The sequence below is a fragment of the Chenopodium album genome, chromosome 25 (genome assembly GCF_948465745.1).
Source record: "Chenopodium album chromosome 25, dcCheAlbu1.1, whole genome shotgun sequence".
NCBI lineage: Eukaryota > Viridiplantae > Streptophyta > Magnoliopsida > Caryophyllales > Amaranthaceae > Chenopodium > Chenopodium album.
The window spans coordinates 54677-69179 of record NC_137858.1 but is presented as its reverse complement, the minus strand read 5'-3'; the positions used below and the strand labels follow the sequence as shown (position 1 = coordinate 69179).

Genomic DNA, 14503 nt, shown 5'->3' with positions numbered 1-14503 from the left:
GTATGGTACTTTATGAGAGGTAATTTTGGGGTTGAGAGAAGGGAAGGTATCTTTAATCAATTATTGACTCTACTCATTACTCATTTACTTTGTCTTTATTTTTATTTTTTCTTTTGAGTCACCAGGGTTTACCTAACTTGACTTTCTCAATAAAAATATATATTGTAATCAGATTTGAGGCAACTGGATAGATTAGTACAATGTTAATTGGATGTATATACAACAATGAACTGTATGGTCTACACTTTCAATCGATTAGATTCAGTAGAGTATCTGAGTTGCTTTGATCTCTAAGATATATATACGTCTTTGAGTTTGATTTTATCTAATTAGACTCATAATTTTTGTCTTTAAAATTACATTAAAGTCTTTCTCATTTTGATTTTTTTTTATATTTGAAAAAATCGTTGTCTATATAAGAAACAGATGGAGCAGTAGTTATATATATACACTGTACCCACCCTTTGTTTATAATTAAAAGGCATAAGGCATAACCTATATTATGAAGTCGTTTCTAATCATACCCTTCGTTTATAATTAAAAGGCATAATTTATGCCTTTTAATTATAGGATGCTATGCGCCAGACCTTAACCGTGTAGAGAGAATTTACTTATTACTAATTAAATATAAACGCTGCACATGCAAGTATCTTTATTTATTTATAAAGAGTTAGATCGAACCTTGTAAAGCAATGCAACAATAGTTCCGAACAAATGAAGCATATCGAACAGATGACAATAGTAAACTCTGTAGTAATGTACAATTGTGGCTAGTGTTGATTACTAATTCCCGATCCCCTCATCAAAATAAGCTAAAACCTAGAGTTGAGTTGATTTGATTTGATTTTGGGACCATATCATATCAATGATTAGAGGATAATTTAATCAATCACTAGTGAATTGAATGGGATGATCCTAAAAGTTCTTAAATTTAACAGTTTAATTGTCATCATGAAAATGCAAGTGCAAGGAAGCTTCTCTCCGTTTGTTAATAAACCTTTAGCTATTTACAGACAAATTGCATGATTATTACGAGTATATATTTATATATGTACAGTTGTACTGTTACATGAATATAGGGCTGGCAAACGGATCAGGTCGGGTCGGGTTCGTGTTCGGGTCAGCTGATTTCGGGTCAGCTACCCCTCAACCCGAACCTGATCCATTTAACTTTTCGGGTTGAAAAGTTCAACCTGAACCTGATATTTTCGGGTTCAGGTCAACCCGAATTTGACCTTATTTAACCCGATTAATTTTCACAAAAAACTTGCTACTTACATACTCCCTGATTTTTTCACACACGGAGTTCATAGGATCAGTGCTTCAATTGAAACCAAAATAAACAACATATATAGTCTAACAAAGTAATAAACTAACGATTCTAATTAACAATTACAAACCAATAAAAAGTGTGTTGAACGAATAATTATAAAGGGTCATTGTTAACTATACATTACAGGAAGTATAACAAAAACATGAAAATAGCATACATCATCTGATTCATCACATCATATCCTTAGCATTAATTATAATGTGTTCTTGTAAATGTCCAGCCCTTGCTATCATTAGTAGTGCCGCCGACACCGTACCGTACTGCTCATTCTTTCATAATTAAATTGCTCCGTGGGTGATTGATGAAGGTTTAACTCTTGAACTGTTATGTTTGTGAAAGAGAAGGTGTGGAAAGGGAAACGATTTTAAGTCTTTAGGGTTTGAATTCTTGAGTTGAAGAGAGATAAAAGATGAGGAAAAAATGAAATATTAGGGAGAAAGATAGCTCTTGCGGCTGAAAGGGGTGAGCATATGAGAAAATTTTAGGGTTTTAGTTTTTATTAGGATCCAAATGTGGGCTTGGGCTGACTTCAGTAAGTTTTTTTTTTATTTTTATTTTTTTTCGGGTTAGGTGGATCATTTTCGGGTTGGAATATTCAACCTTAACCTAACCCATTTAAATTTCGTGTCGTGTTCGTGTCAACCCATTTAAGTTTTCGGGTCGAAAACTTCAACCCTAACCCGCTATTTTCAGGTCGGGTTCGGGTCGTGTTTTCGGGTCGGGTCAGTTTTTGCCAGCCCTACATGAATATAAGCATACTTCCAAATTCTTACTTATTGCCGTGTTTTATTACGGAGTACAAGAATAAATAATGATATGATATATTAAATAATCGTACTATATTGCTATCTAGCTAGACTACAACTTAATTTTTGTTAAAGGAAAAACTGAGGAGAGTTTGTAAGTTTTATTAAAAGATAATACTTGTATATACGTAATCAATTAGAGGTGTAGTGTATTTTTTACGTTCCATTTTTCTTAATTATAATTATAAGTTCATGTAATTACAAATTATTTCCAAAGGTTATCAATTAATGATAGGGTTGTGGCTATTTTCAATAAGAATATCATTAAGCCAACATTAACTTTCAAATGATTGAACTTGCTACCTCAAATTGTGTGTTTCCCATATTAAGCATGTTAAATTTTTAAATCAATGAAGGTTACAATAATTTAGGGTCTATATTTTGATTTTGTTTAATTAAAACGTATTATATTACTAAATCCATGAGATGTGGCATATAATGACATACATATATACATGAATTGAAATATTATACAACCTCCGTATATGTATAATATAACATAGGCCCTGTTCTCATACGTTGAAATTCAGTTCAGTTCAGCTGAGTTCAGTCAATGATAACAGGCCCATAGTTGTTTTAATTTATATACTGAAAGGCAATGCTCTATATGCTACATAATGCTTCATATTATCTCTTTATTATTTATATTTTTTTGTTCCATCCACTTGTAATGCTTCATATTATCTCTTTATTATTTACTACCTCCGTTACATATTATCTCTTTATTATTTACTACCTCCATCCACTTATCATTAATGCGTATCTTCATAATATCGATTGTTAACATTATCATACGGAGTATGAGATTAATCTAGCTTAGCTTATTAACATCACTTCATATGCATTTTTTTTTTAATTATTATCTGTAATTCTTCGTCTACTTACTACGGAGCAGTACATTCTATTGGGTTACAAATTAAATTTAGACAAAAACGTGAGAATATAAATATAAAACCAAAATATCACTTTAATTAAAATACTAAAGATAACATGTGCATGTTGAAATAAAACAGCTACTCCCTCTGTCTCCGAATGATAGTCACTTTTGCCATTTTTAGTGACCCAAAATGTTAGTCACATTTGTTTTTTTCAAGTACCATTAATATTATTTTTTTATCAAAATTCTCTAACTTTTACAAAAATATTTGTGCAAATTTAACTTTCCCATGTAAATTTTAATTTCCCATGTACTTTAATTACTTTCTCTCTCTACTTTTTTACATACCCAATGTAAATTTACTTTTTCGATGTACTTTCTTTCATTCTCCTTAATTTCCGTGATTTTTCTTCAAAAGTGACTATCATTTGGGGACGGAGGGAGTACATGATGGAAGGAATTCTTGTTACATTGTTAGCACGAACCAGCTATATCAATCATCATATATCACTATTATATTGCTATCATGTCAAATTAAACTTTTCTTTACCTCCAATAAGTACATTCAAGTGATGGGATGTTCATCTAAGCTAAGGGTCTGTTCATATTTACTGAACTGATTGGAACTAAATTGAACTGAACTGATTGGAGCTGAACTGAACTAAAATTAAGCTGAAGTGAACAAGCCCTTAACAATATATAGTTTTTTTTTTTTGGTTTAACGAGAGCTATATATAGTTAATTGATAGCTTTTCTTTTAATTAAAAACGTAAGTTAATCAATACTCCTATTTGTATGAATGTATGATTTTGATCTTTCAAAAAAAAAAAAAAAAATTGAATGTATGATTTAAATGGAGTGAATTTTAAGCTAGTGACTTAAGTCCAATCTCTTCAAAAACAACCTTATCATAGGATAAAGTGTCCCAGTTTTACAATAATTTGTGGAAATTTTGGTTTTGATAAACACGTCGTAATTGATATGATGTTCATACACTTTTTATTTTATCTCCTTTATTTCCTACTTTCACAAATCGAATTAAAGAGGTTATATTCACTAAATTTTATACTCCGTATTACATAATTAATGTATTCTAAATTACAGGTCATATAGACATAGTACCCGTAGTATGATATATGTGTAGTAATTTGCATCATAATAAATTAATAATATGAAGTACTACAAAGATTCTTATTTTGTTACTATGATAATAATATCTTTGACTGCAGACGAATCAAGTAATTAGCTAGCCTAATTACACGGATCAACGCTTGAGGATAAGAGAGTTGAGGTAAGAAACTTTGTAATTCCGAACTAATTAGATGGCACTGTATTATATACGTAGTATACTTGAACTTGTATTATTACATCATAATTATCGCAAAACGAAATTGCTAACATAGGCTATACTTCCTCCGTTCTTTTTTAGTTGACCCGCTTTGACTTTTACACTATTCACCGCCCCTTCTTCGACCGTATTTTGTGAACTTTATGTAAGGAATAACATATTCATGCAAGATTTTTTAAATTCATTTCAATAAGTACTATCATAATATATAACTTAAATAATTTTTACTTATGGAGAGTTAAAGTTATTGATCGTTAAAGTTTTGCATCGGCAAGCGTGATAAAAAAATAGGTCAAGTAAAAAAGACTAGAGGAAGTATATATTCCCCAAAAAATTTAAAAATATTTGTGTTTAAATTTTTGATGGATAATAACAAGTGAGAATAAACGAGGAGAGATGAAGGTGAAGAGCATTTGTCATGTAATGGAAAGGAAGAGAGAATCGCAAAGGTGATGCACCATAATCTTTGGTTGCAGAGATTTGGAACTGGAAAAGTCTTATAAAATGGGTCCCACATATATTTTGGCACAAAGACTTTATGAATGAATCATCAAAAAAAACAAACAATATAAAATTATATTCTCTCTCCTCCAATTTAAAATTATATAAAATTATGGACCCGCCATAATCATATTTTATTATTTTCATATTCTCTCTCCTTCAAATTTTCCCACTACTTTTGCTTTTTACAATTTTTTATTCTTCTACCTCTATATTTTATTACTTTCTCCAATTTCTCCTAAAACTCTGCGCATGGAGAAATGGAACAAGTATTTAAAAACGGAGGTCCTATTTGTTTCTAAAGTATATAAGTGCTATGCGCCAATAGTTTTAAGAAAATTTTATAAATATTGCATCATATTTATTTCTAGAAATAAATATCTTTCTTTACATTGTAAATATTATGTTCTCATTGACTAAAATGAGTTGAGCTGAACTGAACTGAACTTATTAGAGCTGAATTGAACAAAACTGAAATGAATATTTTATGAAAGAAGGGAATTAAAAGCTGAACTAAACTTATTACAGCAGAACAAAACTGAACTGAAAATAATCGTATAATAAAAAAAAAGATGCAAATATAAAATAAATAAAAAAAAAAAAACAAAGGGAGTACTTGATTTTTTAGTTTATGTTTATATTATATGGATAATTTAATTTGTTAGCTCTCTTTTCTTTTAATCCACTACTACTCCTTCAATTTTTAAATACTTGTTCCATTTATCAATGTGCGGAGTGTTAGGAGAAATTGAAGAAATTAATAAAATATGGAGGTAGTGGGGTTAGTGAAAAGTAAATAGGATGAAAGAGAATCTAAAGTACTCCCTCCGTCCCATAATTACAAGTAAAATTACTATTTTGGGTGTCCCAAAATGTTCCTCCTATTACTTCCTCCGTTTTTAAATATTTGCTCCACTTTCCTTTTTTGGCCGTTTTTAAGTACTTGCCCTATTTCCTTTTTTGAAAAGCTTTTACAATGTTTAAGTCACCCAACATAATACTCTATAGCCTCATATTTTTCCACTACTTTGCTTATTACAATTTTTTTATTTTCTCAACTACCCTACTATCTCCATATTTTATTACTTTTTCTAATTTCTCCTAAAACTCCGCGAGTACTTGAAAACGGAGGGAGTTTAATTAAAAATAAAACCTAATCATTACTAACTTTTTAGTATTTTCACACAAATTACACACATACCTGAAAAATCATTACTTATTTTTTTTTCTTTTTTCATTCAAAAGACACACATACTAAAAAATCATTACTTCTTTTTTAACTTTTTCCATACAATATTCTCTACTATTTTTTATTATTCCCATGCAACATTTTTCCCTTTTTACTTTTTCATACGATATTCCTCTATTATTTCCATCCTCCTAAAATATATATATATTTTTTTTCGAAGAAATAAAATATTATTTTATTGAGTCTCACTAGTTAATGGAAATAAATTAAATATTATATAAGGAAATGGAGCAAGTATTTAAAAATCACCAAAAATATAAAGTGAATCATATACTCCCTAAATGTAAAGTAAGGGTAATTTAGTCAAATATCAATGACTTAAAAAGGAAATATCCTAAATGTAAAGAATAAAAAGGAACACTGTAAATAAAAACGTAAAAAATAAAAGGAAACGGAGGGAGTATTTAATAACGGATGAAGTATAAAAAAATGTGTCAATTTTATAGTGCAATATTAAAAGAAGGGAAAGTAATAACGATATATTGAGTGAGATGGATGAGTCTGACTAATAATGTTTGACAAAAATCCGTACAATGGAGTCAACGTCGTTGCAGGCTTTCTTTTTCTACTGCTAAAGCGGAACCACACACGACCCATCTTACGCTCTTGTCGGCTACGCCTCTTTTATTTATGTGTCCCACCACCTCCTTCATCATCAACTTCCCCCCAACCCCATCTCTTATTTCCATCCTAATTAATCATCACTTTCTTTTTGTGTGTTCTAATGTATAGAACTGATTGAGGAGGCAATTTTTACGAGCTGAATTGAATTGAACTTAAGCTGAACTAGACATGCCCTTAGTTTGTGCGCAGGAAGTATTTAATTTGATTGGCAATGAAGAAGTCATCATCATGGGTTAACATCTTCTAGCTAGGACATGTTTATTGGACTATCTTAAGTTGTATACAAGTCTTATGTCAGACTGTTTATCGATCACTACTGTTGGTGAACTCATGCGATTTTGACGAAACTTGTTGGGGTTTATGACGAGACAATAAAACTAGGTAATTAACTGTTGGTTCGTTGCTAATTATTATTTTTTTGGTTGTTTAAATCAATTGTTTAGTACATTTATTTAACTTTTATAATGAAATTTAATTTCTTTCGTTTTTGTTTCTAGTCGTTAGTCAATTTTTTGCTTTAATTAACATCAGTTAGTGCCCTACTTAAACTGGTAAACCTAGTTAATGCAACAAATTAAATTATAGTTATACTTTCATGATACATACATTAGTGATTAAACACGTGTAAATACTTTATTATGTCTTCCACCCTTCCCACATGAACCAATAGCAGCATACGGAGTATAAACTATCCTTCTAGCTATGAAGGTAAGGAATATAATTCAAACAAGCAAACAAATGCCTCGATTATCATTTATATATGGTAATATCTGACTACAAATAAATATCACAACTTCCAAATTTGTATACACACAAGAATGTATGACAAAATTACGCATGAATTTATGTAATACTAATGTTTTATTTCTCTTGTTACATCTGCTTATACTTTTTTCCTACACAATTTATAGGATTGTATACATCTTTTAAAACAAGCTAACAAGTGCCTCAATTATCAATATACATTGTGATACGTACTCGTCTACAGATAAATATTAATATCTTTTCCAAATCAATTGTCAAAATATAAAAATGTTTAATCTCTTATATATCCACTTATACCTTTTTGTATGCAATTTATAAGACTATAAACATCATTTTCCTTTCCTTGTATATAATCATGTATTTTATGGTTGTATTAATGCAAGTATGTGCTAAAAATTATGAATACATCTCATTTTCAAAAGTGATTAACTAAATAATTTGCCCCATTAATGGGGGAAGTTGTGAGGAGAGGGAGGGGTCATGGAACATTGAACTTGTCCCAAGGGATTGGGGCCCATTATGGGAAAAAAAAAGTTGTTTGTTATGGAAAACATAGGGATCCAAAACTAGGCTAGCTAGAATTTTAACATCTGAAAATTCTGAAAGCAACTTGCAAATTTATGCCCTAAGGACTTAAGGAGAACCAACAATTGACACGTCTACGACTTATTCTAATACTCACTCATTCTTAATCTTCACAAACATTTCTCAAACATTTTAGCTAGTAACTCGTACGTACTAGGTAACGAAAGTGTGGAACCTTTTTTTTTTGTAATTGGGGCTTATTGTATACTTTAGCCATCAATTCGGATATATAGACCCTGTTTGGTATTAAGCTTATTGGGGGTATATTAGCTTATTTGACTAACTTTAGCTGATTGACTAGTCAAACAAGCTAATACAAGTGTTTGGTAGTAAGCTTATTGAAAGAGCTTATTCCACTAAATAAGCTCTTTTTGAAAAAACTCATTTTAGAAGTTTTTTCAATTAGCTTATTCATTAATTATTGTGAAATGACACTTATAACCTCATTTAATTTAAAATCCTATCTAAACTACCTACCCCACAATTAGCTTATTGGTCATTTCACATACTCTAACACCTTTAAGCTATCAGCTATTTACCAAACACTTTTATATAATCAGTTAATACAATAAGTTAGTCAAATCAGTTAATAAAATCAGCTAGTCAAAATCAGCTAACTCAATCAGCTTCATCTTTCAGCTTTCTCCCTAACAGGGCCATAGTCTTGGTAATTACAAAGATTGTACGTAGATGTTATTCTCATTGTCTTCAAATAACAAGTCATGAATCATTCATAATTATACGTTGTGTCGTTTTAAGAGAAAGTATTGCTAAATTACAATCATCGGTTTTTTATTTTCTTTTTTTTTTAAAAAAAAACTTGGACATGTTGACTTGATTATGTTCCCTTTTAGATATAAATAGTGATTACACAGTCCAATTAGCTGTTAAATGTGAATTAATAACTGAAATATGTATTATTTGTGGCAAATTCATCATAAATTGAAACAATGATAAAAATGACTCGATACAGGACATACAACACTACACACAAACTCATTATACATATTGTTATATCGCGTTTGTTCATGATCAACTTTTCAATTATAAGAGTGTTATCTACCTCCCAAAAACAAACATGAGTACGAATATATCAAAAATGGAAACCCTTATTGACATACCATGAAGCTAGCTAGCAAAGAAGGAAGGCGAACTAATAATTGAATTGATTTTAATTTGATTAGTTCACAGCAGTTCCCACCCATGTGGAGCATTTAGTGACATAGATAAAAATTAAGGGGACCAATTTAATTTTGGTTGAAAGAAAGACAAAAGACAAAAATGGATGAATCCTTTAGGACTAAAGAGTCAGCATCTATCTGATCGATCTTCACCATTTAGCTGGGTTTCCTAACTAACAACCTTGCTTCATTTGGAAGCTGTTGTTAAGTACTTTTTGCTGGTGGTTTCTCACACACTTATATATGATACTCACATGTCCCTATACATACGAGTATATAATTTGATCATACACATGATATATATTATGATACACTCTCTCTGTTTTATATATATTAATTGCAACATAAGATGAGACATGAATATGTTGTTGCTAAATATGAGTCCACCTACAAGTCCAAAGGAGGTTTTATTCCAAGACCATATGATAGGAGTAGTAGCTCCTTAGCTTCATGATGTATTTTTTTTATATGTTCTCGATCAAAGAAACAACGTACTTACATTAGTTACAATATCACCTATATATCCCTTATAGCTCCCAATTGATAATATCAAACTAGAATCAGTCTTATGTCTTTACTTTTATGTACTGTATAGTTTATATCTATCTCTAGTATAATAGTACTCCGTATTAGATAAAAGATAATGGATACCAGATAAAAGTAAATAAAAAGTAAATTTACCAAGGTGAAATTCTAGTCCAAAGTTATACATGTATTATATTTTTGATGAAGATAGATGTATTCTATTTTTGATGAAGTTTGTGGTCCAATTACACAGAATAAATATCAATAATTCCATTATGTGAGTTAAAGTTGAAACTGATCGTATGAAGGCTGCCTATTGTTGAAGTGGATGGACCACGAGTCCACGACTCATTTTAGCTTAGGTGTCATGCAAGGGTATGTCAAACAACCAATTCAAAATCCCTACAAATTATGTTTTAAGAGCAGCCTGAATGCATGCATGCTTGGAATATATGAAGCATAACACTGAACATGTGTGTTGATTGCCCATAAGGCCATAATTTATAATGAGATGTTCACAAGGACAAGGGACACCATTTTCCGTGTCATATCCTGATATTTGACACTACGTACACAGTACTCCGTCCGTCTAAAATTATAAAGAGTGGTAGTATTTTTTTTATTTTTATTTTTTATTTTATTTTTATGTTGGACAGAATACATACATATTAAAATATATCACGCACTAATAAAAAAAGTTATCGCATTTACTAAACATAAGAGTATTTTATAATTATTAGATATAAAAAACGTTTTTCCAAAAATTGATCTAGTAAGAATGGAAGAAGAGTAGTGCGAGAATGATCCATCTAAACCAAAGAATCATGTTTTTTTTAAAAAAAAAATATATATATTTTTTGCAATTAAACACCATTTGGAACTTTTTGTTGATATTGAGAGTGATGTCCACATACAATAAACATTGTACTTAGAAATGGAAGGACATGCACGCAATAGAATTATACGGAGTACTGTATTAAACTAATAGTAGCAATTAAATAAAATAAGTTGACCGAAGGAAAAAACAAGCAAAAATAAATAGCCTTACAATCAATAATAATACTGTATTTGAAATTGAAATAAATAAAAGTCAATTAAAAATCAGTCTTTGGTAGCTGAAAATGATGAGTCAGAAAATGAATGCCCATGAAAACTCATCAAGAAAATCACACAAATTAAAGAACAACCTGCTCCACCACCCCCTTAATTCATACAACGTCAGTGGGTTAACCAACTTAGACCAACCGGCCATTTTTATGGACCACCCACAATTATTTGGATTATATATTATGTGGCACTCTCCCAATATTTCTCTATTTAATTCTCCTTTCCAAACTAATTAAAATTTGATAGTTCTACTAGAATGTATTGCGCCATGGGCCGCCCAAGATATATTGTTTTCCATGTTACATTATTACACCTTTACATGACGGTTAATTAAGACAGGTTCGTTTCACTTAAGTAAAGTGTGATGTTAGGATATTATTAAGATATGGACCGATGTACTGGTTTATTTAAACCTTTATTCCGTATTGTTACTTTACAATAATGTATAAGAAAGATAATTATTATATTGGATGTTATTACATTTATCTCAATATTCAAATATGTAGTTTTCATCATTCCAGGGGTCGTTTTTTATATACGTTATTTATACCTATTCCAAGAAAAAGTAATGACTAATCTTTCACATACTGAGACTGTAAAAGTTTAAAAGAAACTTATTAGAGTAAAAATTATACAATTAATACAAGCTATCAACTACCAAGAACATAACATGTATTAGGTAGTTCTGACAATTAATTTCTAGATGAAGTTTACCAGCAAGAGCTTAAATATCCTGCTAAGATATAAATGGAGGCAGGTCATGATGAACTAAGAACAAATTCAATTTGTAAATGCATTGAGCTGTATACCATTTTTTGTTTTTAACCCAATTCAACGTTACATGTAAGTAAATATGTAACAAGCTAATTAACATGGAATTTATGTACACCACTAAACTTGACAGCTTGAATTATCATTGCTGAAAATGACAGCTTGAATGAGCTCGCTTAGATTGATTGGCCGAGGCAAGAATATGCTAGTTCTTTCTCCTCAATGAGCTCCTTCTCTGTTGCATCCATCTTTGCTCTTGAAAACTCGTCGATCTTTAGCCCTACAACATACATAGATCCAAGGTAACCTCCCATGTTACACAAGCAATACCGCGCTACAACTTTTAAACCATGCCATAAGACATCCTAGGTAACCTCCCATGTTACACAAGCAATACCGCGCTACAACTTTTATACCATGCCATAAGACATATGGATTGAAAGAAAAATGTTATGCTAATATTGCTTAGTTTATGATAGTATTGGTTGAATACATACTAGTTTTATTGTTTTAAGATTGTCATTTTGGGAAACATATTTCAGACATTTGATTAGAAAAATATACGAGTAGCAATTAAGGTGAACTAGGAGCTTACCCTTTACTATAGACCATTCTCCATTCTTGCAAGTTACAGGAAAGGAGTAGATAAGACCGTGTTGGATACCATAAGAGCCATCGGAGTACACTCCCATCGAAATCCACGTTCCCTAGATTAAATTAAAGGTTTATACACATGAAGTGATGAAAATATTGTTAAGCAAGAAAAATAGCAATTATTCTACTGTGACATAAAAGGATTTCGTTTCATAAAAAAATGAAATACCTTGTTTGTTCCAAGCACCCAATTGCGAATGTGGTCACAAGCTGCACTTGCAGCTGACAACGCGCTTGACAGTTTCCGCGCCTTGATTATAGCTGCACCCCTCTGCTGTACTGTAGTGATCAATTCCTTGTTTAACCTACATATGAAAAGGATATGAAATTGATTATAAATTCCAAGTTCCTACTAGTTTGATGATCAGTTATACACTGACTTTTACCAATGACCATCAGCTACAAGCTAAGTTCATATAACGGCAAAAAGTTTAGATAAGTGAAATTCAAGTGAAAAGGACGAGTATGTAAAGTGTACCAATGATCATCTGCTACAAGTTCTCGAACATGCTTCACTCCATCAACTGTAGTGACAGTTGCATGATTTACATCTGGATATAGTGTTGAAGAATGATTTCCCCATATTATGACATTCTTTACATCACTAGCATGAACATTAAGCTTCTCAGCAATTTGACCAATTGCTCTGTTATGATCAAGCATTGTAAGGCAAGTAATGTTTTTTTCAGGAATCGAAGGTGCGAATTCCTTCAAAATGAGTGCATTTGTATTAGCAGGGTTTGCAACCACCAACACCTGTATGAAAATTGATAGCATGTTAAACTGTTAAAGGCAATAGATTGTAAATTTCAACAAGTAAGCTAAAGAGCGATGACTAATAAACTCGATCACCTTGCAATTTTCAGCAGCCTGTTGTTCAAGTGCAGAAGCCTGAGCTTTATAGATGGATACATTCTTTGACATGACATTCTTCCTTTCCATTCCTTCCTTCCTAGGAAACCCGGCTAGCATTATCGCTATGTCAACACCTTCACAGGCTTCCATGACATCGGTAGTGGCTATAACATCTGCTTAAAACAAGGCCAACATCATCCTCAGCAAATGCCTCAATGCTGCATTTTTAGATATAGTGAAGTGAGGGTGACTTTATAGCAGAAAACAATACCTTTGAGGAGAGGAAAGGTAGCATCGATTAGTTCCATTTTGACACCATTTAAGGCCTCTGCAGCCTGTTCTATATCAAGCAGATGGAGAATTACAGGTTGGTCTGCTCCAAGCATCAGCCCTCTAGCGATCATAGGGACTAACGCGTAGCCAATTTGTCCTGCAAAGTTCATATTATTCCAAAATCCTTACATGCATGCTAAGATAGATTAACAAAAACATTCATATCAAATTCAGCCTTTTTTGCATAATAATAATATTTTCAAGGGTGCATATTGCTGTAAACTTGTTTCTTAACAGCAAGAATCAGTAAAAGAATATGATTTTTCTCTGTTATGAGCATATTCTCAGACAAAATCTTCAAGCATATTGTGACTCGAAGCCAAAATAGCAAGTCTTGTATAATACGAGTGTACAATAAAACTAGGACTATAGAGACTTTTACGAAAATTATGACAAGTTTACGAATAAATTTAAAAAAAATTGAAATTTGAAAGCATAGAGGAATATGAAAGATTATCAAGAGGAGTCAGATTGCATGCCTGCAGCACCAGTAACAAGCACCCTAGTAGGCTCTTTTTCCATCTTTACAGAGCTCCAAATATGTTTGACCAACAAAAATGACAATATAAAACAAATTGAAACAACCCCAAATTTCTCAACAAATTCTGAATCCAAATTCATTCCAATTTTTTCAAGTAATTGGAAATTCTCCATTTCCCCTACTAATGTAAGCCCCATAATAAAATTAGTTAATTAATTGTTACATCAAGCAAACAAAGTTGACCATTTTATAGCAGTTATTAGTAGATTAGATACCAATTCCAAGAATCATAAACTGTAGTTTCATGCAAGGCATGAAATATCAAAAACCAACGAGCACAAGGTATTAAAAACCAACATCGCAGTCACTTCAATGTCAAGTAAGGAATATATGAATATCAAGGGCAGCATCAAGCATTTGAACGCTTAGAATATCTTAAAAAGAGGACAATACAAATGTTATTCAAAAAGATTTTTAAAAAAAAAAAAAAAAAAAAAAAGAAAAAAAG

General features: G+C 31.2%; 1 protein-coding gene across 1 annotated transcript; it reads right to left on the bottom strand.

The window, feature by feature from the left end:
• Positions 1-11643: 11643 nt before the first annotated feature.
• Positions 11644-14193, bottom strand: LOC145614160 (malate dehydrogenase-like). Its single transcript, XM_081669164.1, has 7 exons — positions 13994-14193; positions 13453-13611; positions 13179-13354; positions 12805-13082; positions 12496-12631; positions 12268-12379; positions 11644-11952 (listed from the first exon to the last, which is right to left on the bottom strand). Exons 1-7 carry the CDS (start codon positions 14190-14192, stop codon positions 11849-11851), a joined length of 1164 nt encoding a protein of 387 aa, XP_081525290.1. The 5' UTR covers position 14193; the 3' UTR covers positions 11644-11848.
• Between the last annotated feature and the right edge of the window lie 310 nt (positions 14194-14503).